This window comes from Haliotis cracherodii, unplaced genomic scaffold (genome assembly GCF_022045235.1).
Source record: "Haliotis cracherodii isolate W230 unplaced genomic scaffold, xgHalCrac1.p SCAF_7, whole genome shotgun sequence".
NCBI classification, from domain to species: domain Eukaryota; kingdom Metazoa; phylum Mollusca; class Gastropoda; order Lepetellida; family Haliotidae; genus Haliotis; species Haliotis cracherodii.
Window position 1 is genome coordinate 34170959 of NW_027266330.1, and position 25565 is coordinate 34196523.

The following is a 25565-nucleotide window of genomic DNA, read 5'->3' on the forward strand; positions in this document are numbered from 1 at the left end:
GGTGCTATATACTAAAAAATAAAAATAAAAAAGTAAAGGAGTAATGGTAAGATCAAAAGCGTTTTCGATCTTTTAGGAAGAGCCTGTGTAAGTCTAGGCGGTTCTAGATAAAGGACAGTCTCGCTACAATACAGCTGTTGCTGAAATAGAATGTAAACAAACACACAGCGATGTGGGTCAGCTACACTTTTTTAGCCTTTACTATGAGACGTGAGCCTTTCAGTTATGCTTTTTTGAACAGGAGTCGGTGGAGCGTCTGTTGCAAACTAGGTCATCAGTACAACTGTGTCTGTAGGTGCATCGCCTCCCAATAACGGGACCCGCTGAAGGCTGATTAACTTGTTGTGTTGTCATGATGTGCATGGCAGTTAGTCTGCATGTGTGCATGACTAATACACCGTACACTGATCGGACTTTGGCGTGTCGGAACACGTGATCGGTCAGATTGTGTTCAACTTCGTGTACATATATGTCTCTCGGCCGTGACGGCGATCATGAGGAACCGGTGCGGATAAATTAAAATCCGCAACGCCATGGAAATACTGTATGTGGGTCGGAAGTCTTTCGGCTTGAGCTGTCCCATTGTGAAATGTGACCGACTATTAGGAGAGGCGTTAATCGTGTGATATATCTGATAACAGTGAATCTTGGGTGAAATTGTAGGTCGTGAATTGTTGGCAATGACCTTAAATAAGATGCTGCAGCTTCAGCTTCATCACATGTGAGTTTCAAAACACGAAACACGATACAACTACGTGACAGAGTGAAGCGAGCGTGACAGGTGTCAGCACTACATACGCCACTAGCTCCCGTCCAGCGTTCATAGCATAAGCGTACCAAATGGCCTTCAAATATCGACCTGATCAAATCGACTGCGGCTGGGCGTGGGTAATTGTGGCAGCCTCTTTTTTTGCCCACTTCATCTGCTTTGGCATTTCATGGACTACGGGGATATATCACGTGATCTTCTTGGAAGAGTTCAAGGCGTCCCAAGCCGTCACAGCCTGGGCATGTTCGCTCATGCCTGCTTCCATGTTTGCGGCAGGTATGTAAAGCGAGGCCAGAGGTAGTGCCGTATTATTTAAGTTTATGATATTTAATTATTGCTGATATTATTAATACCACCAAATATGAACTTGTCATCACTATCGTCAGTAAAATAATATAATGGTCGTATATCGTGTTCAATGATAACACCACTGACTGTGTACTGTATAGTCGAGAGTTGTTTATTTTCAATCGAATGCTTTGCTTGGTTTTACACCGGTCCAGCAACATCCACACAATATCCCTTAGTATACTCGGATTCAGAAGGAAGGGGTGGGGTGAGGTCGACGTGACACCGCACCCATTCGATATCCGGCCGCGTCATACGAGAGATAGATATTTGTGGTTACCCTGCCTGGCGCTCGGCATTAATGGATAAAAAAAAGATCTGGTCTGCTCGTCAGCACACTGTGCATATCCATTTTATAACTCTGGCATGGCATCGCTGTGCACTGGCACTATAAGCAGGAATTAGTTGAAACATTAGCACACGCGTCTTTCAAACCCATTTCACCCTACCCCACTCACCTCACCAAACCTCATCTAATCTCATCTCACCTTACCACATCTCACCTCACCTCACCTCATCTCATCTCATCTCATCTCATCTCATCTCATGTCATCTCATCTCATCTCATCTCATCTCATCTCATCTCATCTCATCTCATCTCACCTCACCTCACCTCATCTCATCTCATCTCACCTCATCTCACCTCACCACATCTCACCTCACCTCACCTCATGTCATCTCACCTCACCTCACCTCACCTCACCTCATCTCATCTCATCTCATCTCATCTCACCTCACCTCACCTCACCCTCAATCGTTTATAATTCAGCGTCACTAGCGTTTGCCTCTCACACTCAGCTACCACGCATATAGCTGGCATGCGGTTCAAACATCTTTGATTAGTTCATGTGCAACTGGCTCCCTGTCGACGCAGGCCAAGTCAGCATGTAGATATAATCTTTGTAAACTGGGCTGCACATGCACCTTCTGAACATAGATATCGTCATTCAGGTGTATTGTGATTAAACACGCCAACCACAACCATTAAAAAAGATGCTTTCCGCACGAGCGCAGTTGTTAATAATATACACGACTACTAATACAAGTTGAACACAAGGCGACCTAACCCGGGCAAACCTGTCTCGCATAAAATAGCACGATGACATCTATTTCTGTTGATGTGTGATGAACGTTGGAATAGAAATGTAGGTTTAATTACCTGTACTCAACTGACGAATGCTATTCAGTCAATAGCCAGTGTCCCGGCACTGCAGCTCACCTTGTTCATTTTATGGAGTATTCATGCCAACACGGATTATTGACGACATTTCGCACGTCTGTCACTTTGGGCATTCCAGGTCAAAGCGATATTAAACTCCCTAAACTTACTCATTCTTTAGTAGCGGTCGGGTAGCCTAGTCGTTAAAGCGTTCGCCCGTCACGCCGAAGACCCGGTTCTATTCCCGACATGGGTCCAATGTGTGAAGCCCATTACTGGTGTCCCCCGCCGTGATATTGCTGGAATATTGCTAAAAGCGGTGTAAAACGATATTCACTCACTCGGTCACTATAAATGTGTGAATAACACATGCTATATTTCACACATGTCGATGTGATAAAAGTACTACGTATGTCATTGCAATGCAATATAATGCACTGCAACGCAACGCAACGCAACGCAACGCAACGCAACGCATCGCATCGCAGTCCAACGCAATGCGGGGACATGTAACTATGAGCATGTAATTATATATCAACAGTTTACATAATACAGTGTCTTGAAAAACATATCTCTCTCACATGAATTAATATGGCATAAATGATATGTTGAAAATATAACACCACCATCAGGACAGATATTTTCCTGTATGAAATCATTATATCTGCATGCATTATCAAGGCTAAGTCTGTTCAATCTTCCTTAAACACAACGTAAATTGTCTTTGAATGTTGAGTTACATTGACACGTTACAGCTCTGTCGTTTTTAATGAAGCGAGAATGTTAACAAAGCAGACGTACAATCTCGCACGTTTTTGCAACGCCAACCCTCCCCCCGTGTCGACTACTGCTAGCTGATAAGATAGGGACGGACCTCAGTATTGACAGGATATTGAAAGTATTGTGTTCTCTACGTACCATGTACCCCAACTGAACTAGACATTGTTGCCCTGCAAGACGACAGTGTAGGCACCAGTGGGGCTCAAATATCGCTATCCATGCGTGTCGACCAGCTGGGAAAAACATAAGCGTATCACCAGATTGAAAGAACAGGGCTGCGCTCGCTGCATCGATTAGAGCACAACTGTGAACATAACGCCCCAGATAAAAGCAATGGCAAAGACGTCCAACACTCTTGCCAAGTCTATAAAACCTCAAACACATGCTTGTTTAGTCGCCGAACACGGCAATATGTAGGACATTTCACAGGAAATACACCGACGAGAAAAATAGGCCACGTTCTCATGAATACGTAATTTAGGTCGACCTATCTGAGTCGTGCACTTTACTGTGTATTTGTGGCCCGCATTGTTAAACTGGAAAGAGATATTATTTCACATGGCAATTGTGATATGATTCTGGTTCCTGGTGTGCCTTGTATCATAAAGCTACTTTCAGAAGATGGGGACACGTTTAATATCTCCCTATAACTAGTTTTGAAAAGGTAGGGATTTCATTTTGAGACGTTCAAAATGGCCATATCAGAAACTAACCATGCTTGTCAACACAGGCGCGGGGCACAGGCCTTGTCACTTTGAAGATTTGGGAGTAAGTTCATAACAATGTCTTTATATTCCAACTGCAGTGCTGTTACAATAACAGCGGCAAACCGTTCCCATAATGTATAATTTGATAACCTCACGGTCTCTCAGGGATTCCTCCCCACACCATAACACTACTTTCTCCGAAACACAGTTCTGACCGTAACGTTCACCGTCACGTCGGTATACTCGTATTCGGCCATTGCCGTGGGAGAGGTGAAAACGAGACTCGTCGGTGAACAAAACCTGTCTCATGATCAACTCAATTGCCGTCCAATGCACTCGCTATCTACACATCTGCAGATGCAATCGGCGGTTACTGTTGGTCAGAATTGGGCGTCTGGCAGGTCTTCTCGCTGCATTAGACAGCGACGTACAGTCTGCGTCGACATTCGACAAAGGCCAGGGACGTAAAAGTACAATTCAAATAGTTTCATATATATTCCAACTCAAATAGTATCATATATATCCCAACTGATGTGCTGTTACAATAACAATGACAAATATTAATCGTTTCCATAATGTATAATACGAAATATCAGCTGAAAGCAGAGACCGCAGTACGAGTCGGACAATATCATAAGCGCGTGTTTATGAATCCCTATCAAATAGTGATGACACCAGATGTTCGAGACGGTGTATGCCTTCTTTAGGAATTATTGTCTAAGCACTAATGTCCTATTAGTGTCATCTCCAGCTCAAGTTCACAAAGTTCTTACGAACCCCCTGTCCGCAACCAACAGCGACATCTTTTTGTAGTGTAGTTATGTAAACCATCCAGATAAATTATTTATTATTGCACATGGAGGCACGGTTTGCCCAGTCGTCGAAGGCGGCGCAATGATCTATGCTGAGTTGCGTCCCTTGGTGACGCCAGGAACCTATGATCGTGGGTTCGAATCCCGATTCGCCCCGATGATGTTTCTAGGTTTGTCAGAGCCATACCGTGTTCGTGGGTTTCACATGGTAAAAGTCTGAGACCTGCATCACTTCGGGATTTCCTCCACATGAAGCTGATACTCATATGTATAATTGGGATTCTGTTCAAATCGGCGTTAAACCCAAATCACTCACTCACTAATACGGCATATAATATCGGGAAAAGAGGACATGATATGGCTGCAAGTGTTACTCCTATTTCTTGAGTCATAGTACCATGGTAAACTACACTGATTGCGCCCTTTTGAAACAAAAAAGATTTAGTAAAACTATGTATTTGTCATATACGGCGGCGGAGCAAGAACAAAAACACACAGGGTAACAATCGATATACAGACGACAAAATAAAGTCATAAAATAACAAAAACATTCGGAAATGAAGCCATCGTAGGATCGTATCAAAAGAACTAGATTCGCACGTCGACATCAAGCTATCACCGCACCTGTGTGGCCAAGTAGGTGAGGCTGTTCGTTCGTCAAGTGGTTGATTCCTGACATGGAACACTGTGTGACGCCCATTGTTTGTGTACCCAACAAGCTGGGATATTGGGGAAAACGGCGTAAAACTCATTCATTTTATAAAGTTTTTCATTATCAAATAAAGGTGAGCTTCAGTGCTTTTGGATCGTTGGCGGCGGTCGGGTAGCCTAGTGGTTAAAGCGTTCGCTCGTCACGCCGAAGACCCGGGTTCGGTGTGAAGCCCATTTCTGGTGTCCCCCGCCGTGATATTGCTGGAATATTGCTAAAGGTTCTACTACACCAGCCTTCAGCGCAGATCGAGAGATATCTGCAGGCTGTGATTGGAGGATATTCTGTAAGATTTTTATGTCGTTCAAATGTACATCTATCCAGTTATCAAAACTGACCTTGTTTTTCTATATTTAGTACTGTCTTTTTCAACATGATGACTTATGCTGAATGTGACCACAGCTATTTTCAAGTAGGTGACATTTGGTGCGAAACTGGGGGTGGTGTGTTTAGCTTCCTGTACTCGGAAAAGGAGCTGGCTAAGCTAGTCATTTTTAATTTTTTTATTGCTGCTCTAAGGCCAAACTGTGCACACACGTACAGGTAATAGCTGTTGAATGCTTAGTTATTTTAAAAAAGAATATAACGTTACTATAGAAGTCTATGGGAAAACATTTGGTTGTGTGTAACCTAAAAGCGGCGTAAAATCATACTCACTCACGTACTCACTTTGGCATTGTTGTGTTTAACTTACTTATAATGAAAATGACTGCCTGAGGGTCATAATAGAAATTCTGATTGAAGAAATGTGAAGACATGAGCATATAAAATATTATACCCGTGTTCAGAAATAGTACGGTCAAATCCCTATTTCTGATGGCTTTAAGACCTCTTTCTTTGTTTCATGAGTTGTAACATATTTTGACTTTTGACTGTCGTTTTCAGGTCCTGTTGCCAGTTTGCTCCTTAACAAACTAGGATGTCGTGTTACCATGGTTATAGGAGGTCTGACGTCATCAAGCGGACTCATACTGAGTTACTTTGCCCCAAACATCATTGTCCTGTATCTAACGTTCGGAGTGATTGCTGGTATGTATGTATGCTTGCAGGAACACTTTCATCTCACCCCAAAAGATTATTCCACGCCGCCAGTGACCATAGGTTGCAATACAATAGTTTGACTCCTGGAAACTTTTATTTTTAAAGTTTCAGAAATGAACATTTTTTAATGAACATTATCAGTCTTAATCTAGCCTCTTGTTCCCATCACTCCATCGCTGGTCGAGGAGACCCAATTGGATCGAGATATCCGGCTCGGTGACCAAGAGCTGCGTGTGTGGCGCTGTACCCCGACGGCATGGGGCGTTGCTCCTTAAATGTGTTAAGTCCTTTTTCTGAAAGTACGTCATCACGGAACCTTCCTCAAGCGAAACCCTTTGCCTTTGAAAGACTCACGTGTTGAAAGACATCATGTAATGTCTATAACATAAGATTCCTTCTGTGTGAGGTTTAGAAATTATCAGTCCACCCTCGTAAGAACATCTGCAAGTTTTCCTTCACAGGCCCCATGATACAGCTGGAATATTGCCTATATTGTAGCGTTACAAACAACATTCGTTTCATGGGGGAAGGGGTGGGGGAATTTTTTAAACAAATAATATGTACCAAAAATACTGAGAAACATATATTTTGCAGCAGGATGACGGATGTCCTGAAATATGTGTTCTGAAAACGACAGTCACTGGGTTTCTCCTATGAGAGAAAAAAACATGTACGCTTAAAACAGTTGCCGAAAATATTTTGCCTATACCAAAAATCCCAGCTAAACCCTCCAGACAAATTCAACTATGCCCAAGGGTATAAATCGATTGGGGCTACCCTTAGGCATACATATATGAAATACAAATGTCTTCTGATATAAAACACAAATCAAAAGTCAGACAAAATGACGAAACATACTCATCTTACAATCACATTCAATAATATTACATATTTCAAACAATGACAGACAATTACACCACACACTGTGACATTACACACACACACAATTACACACAGAGACACATACACACACAGAGACACAAACCATACAAACGCACACACACACAATCAGATACAGAGACACAAACACACAATCAATTACACATAGAAACACAAATACACAGAGAGACACAGACACGCACAGATACAGAGATAAAAACACACACACAATTACACACACAAGCATAAACACAAACACACTGCCACTCTCATTACATATCGAGACAGCGGACACAGATACAAACACACACACACACACACACTAACACTAACACTAACACTAACACTAACACTAACACACACTAACACAGACACACGGACACTCTCATACATGGAGACACAGCACATACACACAGACACACACACTGACATTCTCATCATACAATGAGATACAACACACATACACACGTGGACATTGTCATCATACATGGAGACACAGCACACACACACACACAAACACACACAAACTCACACACAAAACACGCATACACATTGCTCCAGGTCGTGTAGAACCCTTGATTAAAGGACTAAACTTTTGCCGATTTTCTGTCACACAGCACACACAGCAGTAAATGCATACCCTTGATAATTGAAGACGTCTCGGGCTTCATGGGGTCACTATAATTATATCTAGATTTGGATTAGAATCATCACAAATCCTTCTGGTATAATCCCCTTTTGACACAAACATACATTACATATTTACAAACACAGCAATACAATGAAGCATTGCCCAGGGCCAACTTAATTGAATCTGTTTCATTAATGTCTCTAATTATTGATGAATCTTCAGCTAGTCGAATAGCCTCCCACGCCTACCAGCTGTTAATGGTTAATTGTTTATGTCCACACGCATGACTGATCCCGCACAGGGAGAATTAATACCCGGACTTTACTGACATGATCGTCAGTACTGCTCTCAGTGGAGAGATATTGATGACTGTGAAACAGCTCAACACTCATTGAGGGGTGCAGCTGGGAGACAAACCTGTCAACCTGTTTTGTATTGCTTATCTTGTCTCTCCAGGTTTATGTTGTTTGTCTTAGCTTGTCTTGCTCATCCAGGCTTATATTTTGCATCCAGGCTTATCTTGTTTCTGCACTGGCTGATGTTTTTCTTATTTAACATTGCTTATCTTTTTCATCTATTTTTATCTTCTTTGATCCAGACTTATTTTAGTCTATCTTGCACACCCGAGCTTATCTTATTTGTTCTTGCTTTTCTTCTTATTTGTTCTGTCTTTTTTGTATGGCCAGGCTTATCTCGTTTCTCCCTGCTTATCATGTTTGTTCTGGTTTATCTTGTTAATCATGACTTATTTGTTTGTCCTGGCTTATATTTTTTTGTCCTGGCTTATCTTGTTTGTCATGGCTTATCTTGTTTGTCATGGCTTATATTGTTCGTCATGGCTTATCTTGTTTGTCATGGCTTATCTTATTGTCCTGGCTTATATTATTTGTACTGGCTTATATTGTTTGTCCTGGCTCATCTTGTTGCCCTGGCTCATCTTGTTGCCCTGGCTTATCTTGTTTGTCCTGGCTTATCTTGTTTGTCCTGGCTTATCTTGTTTGTCCTGGCTTATCTTGTTGCCCTGGCTTATCTTGTTTGTCCTGGCTTATCCTGTTTTATCCTGGCTTATCCTGTTTGTCCTGGCTTATCTTGTTTGTCCTTACTTATTTTGTTGCCCTGGCTTATCTTATTGTCCTGGCTTATCTTATTTGTACTGGCTTATATTGTTTGTCCTGGCTCATCTTGTTGCCCTGGCTCATCTTGTTGCCCTGGCTTATCTTGTTTGTCATGGCTTATATTGTTTGTCCTGGCTTATCTTGTTTGTCCTGGCTTATCTTGTTTGTCATGGCTTATTTTATTTGTCCTGGCTTATCGTGTTGCCCTGGCTTATCTTGTTTGTCCTGGCTTATCTTGTTTGTCCTGACTTATTTTTTTTGTCCTGGCTTATCTTGTTTGTCATGGCTCATCTTGTTGCCCTGACTTTTCTTGTTTGTCATGGCTTATCTTGTTTGTCCTGGCTTATCTTGTTTGTCATGGCTTATCCTGCTTGTCATAGCTTATCTTGTTTGTCATGGCTTATCTTGTTTCTCCCGACCTGTCCATTTCGGAGACCATAAAGTCAAGGAATCTATTATACAAAATTATATAAAAACGATTGTAATCAATATCGTGGCTTTATCTTTAATCTGTCGATCTTTTAAATGAGTTTGTATGTGAAGAGTCTTCAAAGGTTAATCTCATGATCAGCTGAAACTGACTAATATCGAACTGAAGTAACCAAATTGAACCAATCGCTGGAAAGTAGTTGTTTGTACTAAATGCACTTCCCAAACATACAGTTTGTGTCAGTTGAAATACACAGTGATTTGTTCGCATTTTGTCTTTTCGGGGAGGGTCAAATGGGGTGGGTCATCCCCAAATGTGACAAGCATTAGGGGAGAATATTTTCAGTACATTTGTGCATCAAAAACCTCATACACCCCCTGACATATTTTACTCATTTTATTTGTGTCTAGGTTTCGGATTCGGCGTCGCCCACCTCGCCGCCATCTCCTCCGTCACCTACTACTTTGAACGACGTCGAAACATGGCAACAGGGATGGCTGTCATGGGCGTTGGCGTTGGCACGATAGCGTTCCCCCCTTTCATCCGCATCCTCGTCGAGGATTTCACATGGAAGGGTTCCATGCTGATACTCGCAGGCTTGTGTCTCAACCTCTGCGTCTGCGCAGGTCTCATTCGACCAATCAAAAGACCGGAACTGCGTTCGGTGTCCCGAAATGTAATGGACACAAGCATCTTCCGGAAACCATGTTATTGGATGGCTTGTCTGAACAGCTTTATGGTGTGTGTGGGGTTGTCTATAACGTACATCCACATAGCAGCGTATGCAGAGAACTGTGGTCTTGGCAAAGAGAAGAGCACTCTGTTGATATCTGGGATAGGCTTCGCGAACGTCTTTGGTCGGCTAGCCATGGGACTTCTTGCTCAACATCCTAAAATGAACCTTATACTATTGTACTTGGTATCCTTCATAATAGCCGGTGTTGCTGTGACATTGACTCCTATTGCCAGAACCTGGGACGGACTCATAGCGGTAGCTGCCGTGTTCGGATGTTTTACGGCAGGGATTGGAACCCTGTTCGCGCCTATACTTGCTCGGATCTTAGGACTCCGGCGGTTCGCAACTGGATATGGCTGTCTGGCTCTTATAAACGGATTTGGACAGATGATTGGCGGTCCTTTAGCCGGTGAGTCTGATCAGGTGGTTACAGTTAACGAGAGGTTTATTGGTGAATAGTATTTTAGATTTATCATCCAAAAATGGCTTCCGCGGAAGATATCGTTGTTTTGAAATTGCATCACAATGACTTAAAGGGTATTGTGATGTCACAATCAAATGACGTCAATAATCTCCGCGACACTGAATTCGAAGCTGGTTAGTGGTACATTTTACACTGAAGACTCTAGTTACTATTGTATACACACGGAACAGTTCAAAGAATGAGGTGACAAGGGTGGCCCAGACCTCTAAGGCGCTGCGATTCGCTGTGCAGAGTTGCGTCCTTTGGGCACGACAGAAACCTATGATTGCGGGTTCGAATCCCGGTTAGACCCGATTATGTTTCTAGGTTTGTCAGCACAATACCCTAGCTCGTGGGTTTCACCGAAGTGGTAAACGTCTGAGACCTGCATCACTTCGGGCTTTCCTCCCACATTAAGCTGACACGCCGTGATATAACTTGAAAACTGTTAAAAGTGGCGTTAAACCAAACTCACTCAATCACGGCGTGGATCGTTGTCGCAATATAAATCACGGAATTGTTGATTATTTACAGACGGTCGTCATATTGCTGAAATACTGGTGAGTGCGGAGTTAAACAAACAAACAAACAAACAAACATTACTGTTTTGTGTTCCAGGCCTCCTACATGACATGACCGGAAACTACCTCGGTTCCTTTCTCACCGGAGGTATCAGCCTCGTTCTCAGTTCCATCTTCATGATCGTCCCCTTGCGATACAAAGACGTTGCACTAAACACCGGCGTGTCCATTCGGGTCAAGTGTGGACCGAGCAGTGCAGCGTCACCACTCACTGCCCCCGTTGTCACTGACATCGACGAAGACGACAACATTGGGAAGGAAAGTGAAGAAAATACATCAACTGTGTGACTTTATATTTTTTTCAAGGTTGATCACGTGCTCATTTGGTTGAGGGGAGGTTGTCTATTTGGTTTTACGCAACTTTAAACAATATTATTATTATTTATAATATTTCATTATATCGCAGCTTGATTTCAGTGACAGAAAAGCCTGAAGACAAAGACGTTAACACTGTGATGAAGCTGGTTCTTACAAACCTATGGCCATAATAGCATCGAATCTTGGATTCGAACCCACGACCAGCGCCTCCAACCACGGGGAATTATGGATTTGTGATTTTGATCTGTGGCTATGACTTTGTGTCAGCTATTACCTTCAGTGCCAGCCAAAAGCTGCACAGGTCATAACATGCCGGTCTGGTAGTAATGGGCCTCTTCAGATGCAAGGATGCGCTGCTCACTTTAATGACAATGGTTCGGATGTGTCGAATTATTGCTACAATGTCTCAAAGTTGTGCCTGGACGTGATTGCAGTCCGATTACACATGAAGGTGCCAACACTATCTTTATTTATACATCCTTTTCATGTCTTAAATATTTGTATGTACAGTGACACCCCGTTGTAATAATTAAAAAATAACATTAATACTAATAATGATAATAATAATTGCTCTGTCCATGTGCATTTAGTTTTACACTTGTTCTCGTTTCACCTACTGAATGTGATATACTTTCCCTGAGTGAGTGAATATGATTTTACGCCGCTTTATGCAGTATTCAAGCCATTTTCACGGCAGTGGACACCAGAAATTGGCTTCACTCATTATGACCATGGGGCGGTCGGGTAGCCTAGTGTTTAAAGCGTTCGCCCGTCACCCCGAAGACCCGGGTTCGATGTGTGGAGCCCATGTCTGGTGGCCCTCGTCGTGACATATATTGCTAAAAGCGGCGTAAAGCCACACTCACTAACTCGTATTATAACCATGTGGTAAACTGTAGCCAGGGTCCACTTGCACAAAGCGATCTTAGCGCTACGCCTATCTGAAGTCAATGTCAGAGTATTAGAGTTACGGTCATCGCAACGCTAAAATCGCTTTGTGCAAGTGCCCCCGGATCTTCGGTCCGAGGAGTGAACGCTTTAACCTCTCGGCTACCCAATCCCCATATTAGGGAACTTAACTGTAACAAGCAACATCTCCATCAACAATTCGTGTATCGTCATAAAGAACACAGGTTCAAACAATATTTGTCAATTTTAAATGTAAAATATATATATATATATATAATTACTTTCTTACGTTTTTATATATTGCTGTTTTTTCTATTGTTGATCATAAAGACATGACAAAAAGACGGAATATTTGCTTGTCCGAGTTTTGTTGCACCATGGAGTGAGACACTGAATGGGATGGACGCGGTCCGAAGAAATACTCCAGCAACATCACGGCACCAGATATGTTCTTGAACCATTATACACTTGTCGACTGGACGTGCGGACGCTTTTGCCACAATGCTTCCCGTCGCCCCAACGCCAAATGGCGATACGCTGGTGCACAATGCTATAAGATAGACACTACCGCCTGAATATATAGTGCGTCAATGTAAAACGTTAGAAAACACCAACATAAACTAACCACGTTGTGTCATGCAAAAGAGAAGTATTCAGATATACAGTATGTAACTATTACATGTTCTTAAACGTGAAGGGGCGGTCGGGTAGCCCAGTGGTTAAAGCGTTCGCTCGTCACGCCGAAGACCCGGGTTCGATTCTCGACATGGGTACGATGTGTGAAGCCAATTTCTGGTGTCCCCCACCGTGATATTGCTGGAATATTGCTAAAAGCGGCGTAAAACCACATTCAACCACTCAATGACGTAAACGTGAATCGGTATGTGACTGCGTAATACCGCTGACAAATGAAGTGAGCGCCCCTTAGTCTTCGATAACGTAACTCGAGTCTCACTGAGACCGAGGTGATCCACCACATCCTTACACCTGAGGTGATCCACCACACCCATACACCCGAGGTGATCCACCACACCCATACACCCGAGGTCATTCCACCACATCCTTACACCTGAGGTGTTCCACCACACCCATACACCCGAGGTGATCCACTACCCCCATATACCCGAGGTGATCCACCACACCCATACACCCGAGGTCATTCCACCACATCCTTACACCTGAGGTGTTCCACCACACCCATACACCCGAGGTGAACCACTACCCCCATACACCCGAGGTGATCCACCACATCCTTACACCTGAGGTGATCCACCACACCCATACACCCGAGGTTATCAACCACATCCTTACACCTGAGGTTATCAACCACATCCTTACACCCGAGGTGATCCACCACACCCATACACCCGAGGTCATTCCACCACATCCTTACACCTGAGGTGTTCCACCACACCCATACACCCGAGGTGATCCACTACCCCCATATACCCGAGGTGATCCACCAGAACCATACACCCGAGGTGAACCACTACCCCCATACACCCGAGGTGATCCACCACATCCTTACACCTGAGGTGATCGACCACACCCATACACCCGAGGTTATCAACCACATCCTTACACTTGAGGTGATCCACCACACCCATACACCCGAAGTGATCCACCACACCCATATAACCGAGGTGATCCACCACACCCATACATCCGAGGTGATCCACTACCCCCATACACCCGAGGTGATCCACCACACCCATACACCCGAGGTTATCAACCACATCCTTACACCTGAGGTGATCCACCACATCCTTACACCTGAGGTGATCCACCACATTCTTACACCTGAGGTGATCCACCACATTCTTACACCTGAGGTGATCCACCACACCCATACACCCAAGGTGATCCACTACCCCCATACACCCGAGGTGATCCACCACACCCATACACCCGAGGTTATCAACCACATCCTTACACCTGAGGTGATCCACCACACCCATACACCCGAGGTTATCAACCACATTCTTACACCTGAGGTGATCCACCACATCCTTACACCCGAGGTTATCAACCACATCCTTACACCTGAGGTGATCCACCACATCCTTACACCCGAGGTTATCAACCACATCCTTACACCCGAGGTTATCAACCACATCCTTACACCTGAGGTGATCCACCACATTCTTACACCTGAGGTGATCCACCACATTCTTACACCTGAGGTGATCCACCACATCCTTACACCTGAGGTGATCCACCACATTCTTACACCCGAGGTTATCAACCACATCCTTACACCTGAGGTGATCCACCACACCCATACACCCGAGGTTATCAACCACATCCTTACACCTGAGGTGATCCACCACATCCTTACACCTGAGGTGATCCACCACACCCATACACCCGAGGTTATCAACCACATCCTTACACCTGAGGTTATCAGCCACATCCTTACACCTGAGGTGATCCACCACATCCTTACACCTGAGGTGATCCACCACACCCATCCACACGAGGTGATCCACCACACCCATACACACGAGGTGATCCACCACATCCTTACACCTGAGGTTATCAACCACATCCTTACACCTGAGGTGATCCACCACATCCTTACACCTGAGGTGATCCACCACACCCATACAGCCGAGGTTATCAACCACATCCTTACACCTGAGGTTATCAACTACATCCTTACACCTGAGGTGATCCACCACACCCATACACCTGAGGTTATCGACCACATCCTTACACCTGAGGTGATCAACCACATCCTTACACCTGAGGTGATCCACCACACCCATACACCCGAGGTTATCAACCACATCCTTACACCTGAGGTTATCAGCCACATCCTTACACCTGAGGTGATCCACCACATCCTTACACCTGAGGTGATCCACCACACCCATCCACACGAGGTGATCCACCACACCCATACACACGAGGTGATCCACCACATCCTTACACCTGAGGTTATCAACCACATCCTTACACCTGAGGTGATCCACCACATCCTTACACCTGAGGTGATCCACCACACCCATACACCCGAGGTTATCAACCACATCCTTACACCTGAGGTTATCAACTACATCCTTACACCTGAGGTGATCCACCACACCCATACACCTGAGGTTATCGACCACATCCTTACACCTGAGGTGATCAACCACATCCTTACACCTGAGGTGATCCACCACACCCATACACCTGAGGTTATCAACCACATCCTTACACCTGAGGTGATCCACCACACCCATACACCCGAGGTGATCCACTACCCCCATACACCCGAGGTGATCCACCACATCCTTACACCTGAGGTGATCCACCACATCCTTACACCTGAGGTGATCCACCACATCCTTACACCTGAGGTTATCAACCACATCCTTACACCTGAGGTGATCCACCACACCCATACACCCGAAGTTATCAACCACATCCTTACACCTGAGGTGATCCACCACATCCTTACACCTGAGGTGATCCACTACCCCAATATACCCGAGGTGAACCACTATCCCCATACACCCTTGATGATCCACCACATCCTTATACCCGAGTTCATCCACCACACCCGTACATCCGAGGTGATCCACCACACCCGTACATCCGAGGTGATCCACCACACCTGTACACCCCAGGTCATCCACCACACCCTTACACCCGAGGTGATCCACCACACCCATACACCCGAGGTGATCCACCACACCCATACACCCGAGGTGATCCACTACCCCCATACACCCGAGGTGATCCACTACCCCCATACACCCGAGGTGATCCACCACACCCATACACCCGAGGTGATCCACTACCCCCATACACCCGAGGTGATCCACTACCCCCATACACCCGAGGTGATCCACCACACCCCAATTTAAATACTGAAAACAACCTTAACAGACATTGCACACCACAGTAAATCACACTCTACAATATCTACCTCTCCTGTTAGTCAGCGTTTCAATTACAACTACAAACATAATTAAACCTCAAAACCATTTATCTCAGGATATTTATTCTACATTTCAAATTAGCAACATATGGTTCGATGTAACTGTAACAGGCTGAATCATGCATATTGTACATTTAAAGAGATAAACAACCGCAGTGAAGGTATAACACATGATATGAATTACCTGGTTTGATTTCCCAAGTTGATAAAATAAATTAGCTCACCTAACGTTACAGCGGGCAGGGGTCTCGGGTGGCCCAGTTGTCTAAAACGCTGCGATTCGCTGTGCAGAGTTGCGTCCCTTGGGCACGCCAGAAACCTATGATTTTAGGGTTCGAAACCCGGTTCGCCTCGATTATGTTTCTAGGTTTATTCAGCACCATATCCCTGCTCGTGGGTTTCACCGAAGTGGTAAACGTCTGAGACCTGCATCACTTCGGGCTTTCCTCCCACATTAAGCTGACACGCCGTGATATAACTGGAATACTGTTAAAAGCGGTGATAAACTCAACTCACTCACTCCAGTGGACAATTATTTTCCATGTCGCCCGCTCATGAAACCCGCTGAAACAATCGGAACACACCTTAGGTAACTTGCATATCTCGAATAAGTATTGTTTAGTGGAAATGAACCGATGTTCATGCTAATGCCTTAGTAAAGGAAAGAAACTCGTCGCCTGCTGAGTTGAAAAATAACCACTCCCGCATAAAAAACAACCTGTCTCAAATGGTCATATATAAAACCATCAAAATAGAAAGGTGAAAAAGGCTGGATCGCGCCTGTGGTACTGGGGACCGAACCCCTTTCTCCTAAGCAGCAAGAGTTTTCTCAAATGAAACGAAGTAACCACATAGCTGTGGCCAGCCCGTCTGTCGCGGGGACATTTGTAGTATGTATTGTGTCAGCGTCGATAAAGCAATACATGGTGTAAAAATAGGCTTATGAGTCATAGGGATTGTAGGACGCTTAACCCAGTACGGGGTACTGTCACAGCATGGGGCAAGCCAAGCTGTCCTGCAGGTTTATGTTCGGGAAAGGCTTTGAGCATATACTGTCAGCGTCGATAAAGCAACACACAGCGCATAGAGGAGAGACTATATACTGAGCGGATAGAGGAGAGACTATATACTGAGCGGATAGAGGAGAGACTTAATACACCGCGGATAGAGGAGAGACTTAATACACAGCGGAAAGAGGAGAGACTTAATACACCGCGGATAGAGGAGAGACTTAATACACAGCGCATAGAGGAGAGACTATATACACAGCGGATAGAGGAGAGACTATATACACTGCGGATAGAGGAGAGACTATATACTGAGCTGATAGAGAAGAGACTTAATACACCGCGGATAGAGGAGAGACTATATACTGAGCGGGTAGAGGAGAGACTATATACTGAGCGGATAGAGGAGAGACTATATACACAGTGGGTAGAGGAGAGACTATATACACAGCGGATAGAGGAGAGACTATATACCGAGCGCATAGAGGAGAGACTATATACCGAGCGCATAGAGGAGAGACTATATACTGAGCGGATAGAGGAGAGACTTAATACACCGTGGATAGAAGAGAGACTATATACTGAGCGGATAGAGGAGAGACTTAATATACCGCGGATAGAGGAGTGTTGGTAAACACATCCGATGGAGGACTTGTTTTATAAATAGGGTTAATTGGGGCAAGTAATAAAGTGTGTGTGTGTGTGTGTGTGTGTGTGTGTGTGTGTGTGAGAGAGAGAGAGAGAGAGAGAGAGAGAGAGAGATTAAACAATTTTTATGCATTGTACATTGTCTCACACTGTATACGCGGGATGTAGAATGGGCCTGTATGTCCATGATGACTTAAAGATGATGATAATGTTGATGATGATGATGCTGATGATGCTGATGATGCTGATTATTATTATTATTACAACGAGGTGTCACTGTACGTGCCAGGATCCGCCGATTGGTACCTTCAGAATCAAGATATGAGAACATGACACATTTGAGTTTAAAGTTTTATGTTATATAAAAATAGAAAACAAATATATTATGCAAACAATACCAGCAATATGTTTTCACAACAGTGACGTCCTGAAACATTCGTTATAGTTTTTTCAAGGAACAAGAGGTATTAAGTTGATACAATCATAGTGATGTACATGATAAATGTTCAACATATTAAGTAAATGGTATGGCAGAATAAATAATCTGTTGTCGGCACATCATATGTTGCATTGTCATTTATTGAACGAACAATTATGGCAGTGACACAATGGCTTGGTGGAATGGCATTAAACACGTTTTGTATATCTACAGGGGTAAAACTATTAATATATTTTTATAAATAATCCTTTCACAGTATTAGTTACCTTTTTGTCATATCATCTTATAATGAACTAGATCAGTGGGGACATGCAGATATTGTTAAAATTGATACCCACAGCGTTGTCATGAGAGCGTAGCTTTTCAATATAATTTACCTCCATCGAGCGTATGTTCACTCCGGTAGCCTGACACGTCACTTATTCATGCTGTACACAATGCTCATACCTCTCTACACGGAAACTGTGTCAACGGGACAGCGCTTGCCTCCCTTTGATGACTGAGATCGACTAACACATGTGTGTTTTGTTTCATAATTGAGTGAGTGAGTTGGGTTTAACGCCGCTTTTAACAGTATTCCAGTTATATCACGGCGTGTCAGCTTAATGTGGGAGGAAAGCTCAGACGTTTACCACTTAGGTGAAACCCACGAGCACGGGTATGGTGCTGACAAACCTAGAAACATAATCGGGGCGAACCGGGATTATGTTTCTAGGTTTGTCAGCACCATACCCGTGCTCGTGGGTTTCACCGACGTGGTAAACGTCTGAGACCTGCATCACTTCGGGCTTCCCTCCTACATTAAGCTGACACGCCGTGATATAACTGGAATACTGAAAATCGGCGTGAAACCTAGCTCACACTGAAATTAATAATTAACCATGCAAGACATGAAACTAAATAACATCAGGTCTCCATTACAGATGGTCATGTCCCATTACAGTAAACTACGGTTATAACGAACTCAAAGGGACTGCTAATTTTAGTTCGTTATAACCGTAGTTCGTTATATGCATATATACAACAAATATACAGCAAATGGCCGGGACCAAATAATAAGTTCGTTATATCTCTCAGTTCGTTATAAGCGTGTTCGTTATAAACGTACTTTACTGTAGTTAGACGTCCCATTAGTTAGACGTCCCAATTGTTAGACATTTTTATTTAGGCAAAGAGGGAATATACGTACAGGTATAATGGATCAGTCCTAATTAGATTAAAGTACTGAGTAGGGATAGGGGACTCACAGTTTAGGGAGTATATATGTTACAATTTCGTTTAATTAACCTAAATTAAAGTCATCTAGAAAGTCGAGTTTAGTGAAAGGACTAAGGTGATGCAATTGAACTTTGGTGCGGCACCACGCTGCCGCAAGAGAATCTACAGAGAGACAGAGAACCGCCTGCAGCAAAGATCAGCTGCAGCAGGGTGACAAGTCTGCTATTGAGTATTTAGATGCTTGTGGACACTTGTTCGTTTGGGATAAATAAACTGTAAAAGTTATTAAATGTAAAGTGTACATTACCAAAAACTGTCACAAAGTGTTGTTACAAACTGTATAAAATTGATCAAATGTAAAGTGTTAAGTATAATATTAAAGTATCTATTTAAAGCTGCTTTGCTTGTTTGTCAGATCTTATCTGGACTATTCCATTTTAAAGTCTGAGGTAACAAGCATGAGGATTAGTGTGCACTCAACTGTTTAAAGTGTTGTTATAAGCTGTCTAACTATTGGGACGTCTAACTAATGGGAGGCCACCTTACAGATGGGTTTGCCTGGAAAATGTTATTATGCAAAAACTTTAAAAAAGAAAATTACAAAAAAGGCTGGATGGCGTCCGTGGCACAAGGTACGAACCAATTCCATGGAAATAGTGTCTCAGTAAGCGAAGTAACCACATGACTGGAGCCCGCCCGCTAGCTGTGTGAACATTTGCAGTATTTATACTTCCGCGTCGTTAATAGCTGTGTGGTACAAGAACTGACGTCACTCACTAGGATTGTAGGGCGCTTCTCTCCGTAGGGGTGGCGGGTCACACCCGATGATGATATCAGTGTTGTGTTTAATACTGGGAGACTTGGCACGTTTCTTCAAGACAATCGGAAGGAATTGGACCTTCGTTCAACATGTGCTCTGTGTGCAATTTCCGGCCAGGTTATAGGGTCTCGGTGTCAGTTCTTGAAGCTGTTCTGCATCCGCTTGCATTCTGCATCTCGAGTGGAAGATCAACTTCACGTGTATCACACGTGTATCGCGGGTTAAATATTCCACACAAGCAATTTCCTAATATTTTCCCACTGAATTATTTTTTTTGACGAAATACATTTGTTTACAAAGTGGCATACCTATACTGAAATAGACAAACCGAAATAGATTATTATTTTAATTTTTTTTTAAACTCTTCAAATGCAATAGTTTTCTAAGTATACTTTCATCCTTTGCGTCTTTGCGTGGAAGATCAACGTCACATGTATATACACCATACTCAGATTTGAATAAACAAACCGAAATTGATTATTTCTAAATTTGTTTAAACTGTTCAGTGGCAATAGTGTCCTGTAATTTCCTTTGATCAGGTGAGGTGAGGTGAGGTGAGGTGGTGAAATGGGGTTTAACGTCGCGTCCAACATTATTGCACTTATATAGCGACGGACATGCACGTGTGTGTGTGTGTGGCTGCTTGTACTAGTCCGGACTGATGCCGATTTATAGTGCTAGCTCACTGAGATACCATGCCACAGTTTAACATGAATACCCCACTTAGACACAGTATACTGACTCCGAGCCGACCAGTCCTTGTTTTAGCCCCTTAATGCCGAGCCCCAGGCAGGGTAACAACAAGTACCATCTTTCAACGTCTTTTGGTATGACGTGGTTGGGGATCGAATCCCGGACCTTCCGCTTTACGGGCGGACGCTCTACCACTAGACCACGGAGTCGGTCACTTTTCATCAGGTCTCAGCGGTACCTCAAACATTTATCAAAATGAGATCGATGTCATATAAAAAATGTATTCAAGAGAAGTTTGGAATACTGAAGAATTGACTTCAAAATGTCTCTGCGTCTTTTTAGGTGTGAACTTAAAGAGCCTGCGTGCATACTGTGAGAATCCGCGAGCTGGAACTACGCACGGCTCTTTGCATATGTCAATTCATATAGATCAATAGATCAACAATAATAACTTCACCGACTGCATACTTACTCATTAACATACAAAATGTATCCACGATCCGAATTTAGTAACGCCGTTCAGCGCAGTAATACAATATAAACCCCGGCCACTCTTTTATCAGTCAATCAGGAAACACATTATCATTTTAGGAACACGGTAACATATACGAAAACAAGATGTGTTTGGTCAGAGAGTCAAGTGTAATGGATTCACCAGCAATTTATTAACATGGATTTAAAGAAGGGGTTTTGTTTGACATATTTTCTCATGTAGGTGAGTGAGTATGGTTTTACGCCGCTTTAAGCAGTATTCCAGGCATATCACGGCGGGGGGCACCAGAAATGGGCTTCACACATTGTACCCATATACGCTTTAGCCACTAGGCTACCCGATCGCCCCTCTTTTCTCATGTGTACAAGGTTGAATATATTCTTCATTAACGTCTTATATACATGTATGTATAAATATGTGTGAAGATGTTGTGAAGAAATTGCTTTCTAATTTAAGTGGCACAAATATTAAACGAGCTTTCTATATCATTCCAAGTTCGTGTTCCGAGTTGACGTAATACACGTCTATTTATATTATCATCTCCTTATATTATCATCTCCTTATATTATCATCTATTTATATTATCATCTATTTATATTATCATCTATTTATATTATCATATCTTTATATCATCATCTTTTTATATTATCATCTATTTATATTATCATCTATTTATATCATCATCTTTTTATATTATCATCTATTTATATTAATTTATCATCTATTCATATTATCATCGATCATTTTATATTTAATATTTTTCTCCTGTAGTAGGTATTGTGTAGCTACATTCAGTGATTGGGTTAGTGAGTGAGCCAATGAGTGGAAGAGTAAACAGTTGTGTGTGAGTGAGTTGAGGGCGAGTGAGCAGGCATGTTGATGGGTCGGCGAGTGAATGGACAAGTTAGGTGCGGTGAGTGAGTCGGCGAGTGAATGGACAAGTGAGGTGAGTGAGTCGGCGAGTGAATAGACAAGTGAGTTGCGGCGAGTGAGTCGGCGAGTGAATGAACAAATGAGTTGCGACGAGTGAGTCGGCGAGTGAATGGACAAGTAAGGTGCAGTGAGTGAGTCGGCGAGTGAATGGACAAGTGAGGTGCGGTGAGTGAGTCGGCGAGTGAATGGACAATTGAGTTGCGGTGAGTCGGCGAATGAATGGACAAGTGAGTTGCGGTGAGTGAGTTGGCGAGTGAATGAACAAGTGAGTTGCGGTGAGTCGGCGAGTGAATGGACAATTGAGTTGCGGTGAGTGAGTCGGCGAGTGTATGGACAATTGAGCTGCGGCGAGTCGGCGAATGAATGGACAAGTGAGTTGCGGTGAGTGAGTTGGCGAGTGAATGAACAAGTGAGTTGCGGTGAGTCGGCGAGTGAATGGACAATTAAGTTGCGGTGAGTGAGTCGGCGAGTGAATGGACAATTGAGCTGCGGCGAGTCGGCGAATGAATGGACAAGTGAGTTGCGGTGAGTGAGTTGGCGAGTGAATGAACAAGTGAGTTGCGGTGAGTCGGCGAGTGAATGGACAAGTGAGTTGCGGTGAGTGAGTCGGCGAGTGAATGGACTAGTGAGGTGCGGTGAGTGAGTCGGCGAGTGAATGGACAAGTGAATTACGGTGATTGAGTTGACGAGTGAATGGACAATTGAGTTGCGGTGAGTAAGTCGGCGAGTGAATGGACAAGTGAGGTGCGGTGAGTGAGTCGGCGAGTGAATGGTCAAGTGAGTTGTGGTGAGTCGGCGAGTGAGTTGACAAGTGCGTTGCGGTGAGTGAGTCGGCGAGTGAATGGATAAGTGAGGTGCGGTGAGTGAGTCGGCGAGTGAATGGATAAGTGAGGTGCGGTGAGTGAGTCGGCGAGCGAATGGACAAGTGAGTTGCGGTGAGTGAGTCGGCGAGTAAGTGGATGAGTAGGGGACTTGTGGGTGAGTGAGTTGTGCATATCAATCACCTGGGCTTGAGACTGTTCTGGTCAGTATGCTCAATAGTTACTTTTATTAATTACACGTCTAATAGCACCGATGACGTCATTGAGATTGTGGACGGAATACAACCCTCATTGTTGACATGGCGTTAACCCCCTGGATGACACAGGGACTTATTGAAGTCGAATAAAAGAGAAACTATATCACTCTATTGACAACACTTCATAGTGTTGAATTCTGCGGAAGGTTCTCTTTTCTGTGGGGTCATCTACAGTCATTTTTGACAAACACAAAGCCAAATTTAAATAGGTAAAAAGTAAAATAGGTAGATTAGGTTAATTGTACATGTTTTGTAAATTTGATTAAATCACCATTCGCATGCTTATTTACTGCAGACCTTTATTTTGACAAAACAATATCGGGTATTTTCTCGAAGAAACTACTAGAAAAATATATCATTACCGATCAGGGGTATCTGTTATTTTACAAGACACCAATACTCTTTCTGATATGTCGCAAATTACCCTAGAAACGTTTAGTTTATTTCAGAAAGAAACCCTTAAAAAAGGACGCCGAAGTGGACTTTCCGCCATACTTGATATTTCACACTCAGCTGCGATACAGGTGTAGGTCGAGTGAATAAGTACACACAATCATTCTATCCTGCTGTTCTCATATTGTAATCATGATGTAGCATTTGCATGTATTTTTAATATTTCGCATGCAATGAATTACATATGGAATACTGTAAGGGACATTCTCGTGATCTCGCATTCAAGTGGGGGCACGGGTGGCCAAGTCGTCTAAGGCGCCGCAATTCGCTGTGCAGATTTGTGTGTCTTGGGCACGCCAGAAACCTATGATTTTAGGGTTCGAATCCCGGTTTGCCCCAATTATGTTTCTAGGTTTGTCAGCACCATACCCGTGCTCGTGGGTTTCACCGAAGTGGTAAACGTCTGAGACCTGCATCACTTCGGGCTTTCCTCCCACATTTAGCTGACACGCCGTGATATAACTGGAATACTGTTAAAAGCGGCGTTAAACCCAACTCACTCACTCACTCATTTACGACACAGGGCACGGGTCGTCTACAATTTGCGGCCATGCAACTTTCTATGCACTTATCGGGTTAGATCCATCGAGAGGGTACGGTTTTTTGGCCGCCATTACTGATCTCAAAGGCAGATACAAAATCTTTACCGGTGCGGTTTCCATCTCGAAAAGTAAAATATTACGAGTACTGATGAATAACATATTAGTACTCGTATTTGAGACCCGTGAAGATGCGGGGTAGAATAGGTCTTCAGCAACCCATGCTTGTCGTAAGAGGCGGCTAACGGGATCGGGTGGTCAGGTTCGCGGACTTGGTTGATGCATGTCATCGTATCCCAATTGCGTTGATCGATGCTCATGATGTCAATCACTGGATTGTCTGGTCCAGAATCGATTATTTACAGACCGCCATCATTTAACTGGAATTTTGCTGAGTGCGGCGGTAGTCAACAAACAAATAGAAACAAAACTATTTGAAGGCAAGTGGTCTCAGGAAGTGAATCGTACCGAGGCTTCCTGACGGCGTTCAAGTCGGTAGCATAGATGGTTTTCTCCGACATTAGGCTGAGACGCCAAGATACAATGGAAAGACTGTTCTAAGCAGTGACAAACTCATGTGCCACTCACTCAAAGAAAAGCTAGTTTAAATCTTTTTAAATATTTTTTGTGAATCTATCCCTCTGTCATTCAGAGTAGATTTGGAAAGTTGTAACTAAATAATGGGTCAGAAATCGCTTGTCAATTTCGAGCATGTCAACCGAAGGTGCTACTTCACTAAGCATGTCTGGTATGTTCCAAACAGGGTACGTGAATCTTGACGTGTCTGGAGAAACGAGTTGTAATAATTAAAAAACATAAAATCGGCATTTTTATTATTATTATTATTTTAATATATTATTGTTTTTACAAACATAAACTTGAAAAAAAAGAAACTCATAAACTGACCAGCAAAAGAAACGTTACCAAAC

At 43.5% G+C, this 25565-nt stretch overlaps 2 protein-coding genes across 3 annotated transcripts; both read left to right on the forward strand.

Moving 5' to 3' along the window:
* The first annotated feature begins 305 nt into the window (after positions 1-305).
* On the forward strand, positions 306-12701 carry LOC139447401 (monocarboxylate transporter 13-like). 2 transcript variants are annotated; one of them, XM_071228729.1, is made up of 4 exons: positions 307-1045; positions 6170-6313; positions 9791-10525; positions 11198-12700. In XM_071228729.1, exons 1-4 carry the CDS (start codon positions 841-843, stop codon positions 11446-11448), a joined length of 1335 nt encoding a protein of 444 aa, XP_071084830.1. In that variant the 5' UTR covers positions 307-840; the 3' UTR covers positions 11449-12700. The 2 variants fall into 2 exon arrangements, with proteins under 2 accessions (XP_071084831.1, XP_071084830.1); XM_071228730.1 differs by lacking the exon at positions 6170-6313 and having other exon boundaries at positions 306-1045; positions 11198-12701.
* Positions 12702-12888: 187 nt separating this feature from the next.
* LOC139448826 (coagulation factor V-like) lies at positions 12889-16241 on the forward strand. Its single transcript, XM_071230353.1, has 2 exons — positions 12889-12927; positions 13788-16241. Exons 1-2 carry the CDS (start codon positions 12889-12891, stop codon positions 16239-16241), a joined length of 2493 nt encoding a protein of 830 aa, XP_071086454.1.
* The last annotated feature ends 9324 nt before the right edge of the window (positions 16242-25565 follow it).

What these genes read in the sequence shown, in the direction of transcription:
- LOC139448826 (XM_071230353.1), top strand. Translation starts at nt 12,889, where the DNA reads ATGCTTCCCGTCGCCCCAACGCCAAATGGCGATACGCTG. An exon ending in CGCCAAATGGCGATACGCTG is followed by an intron (nt 12,928 to 13,787) that starts GTGCACAATGCT and finishes CTTACACCTGAG; the next exon opens with GTGTTCCACCACACCCATAC.
- LOC139447401 (XM_071228729.1), top strand. Translation starts at nt 841, where the DNA reads ATGGCCTTCAAATATCGACCTGATCAAATCGACTGCGGCTGGGCGTGG. An exon ending in AACGTTCGGAGTGATTGCTG is followed by an intron (nt 6,314 to 9,790) that starts GTATGTATGTAT and finishes ATTTGTGTCTAG; the next exon opens with GTTTCGGATTCGGCGTCGCC. An exon ending in GATTGGCGGTCCTTTAGCCG is followed by an intron (nt 10,526 to 11,197) that starts GTGAGTCTGATC and finishes TTTGTGTTCCAG; the next exon opens with GCCTCCTACATGACATGACC.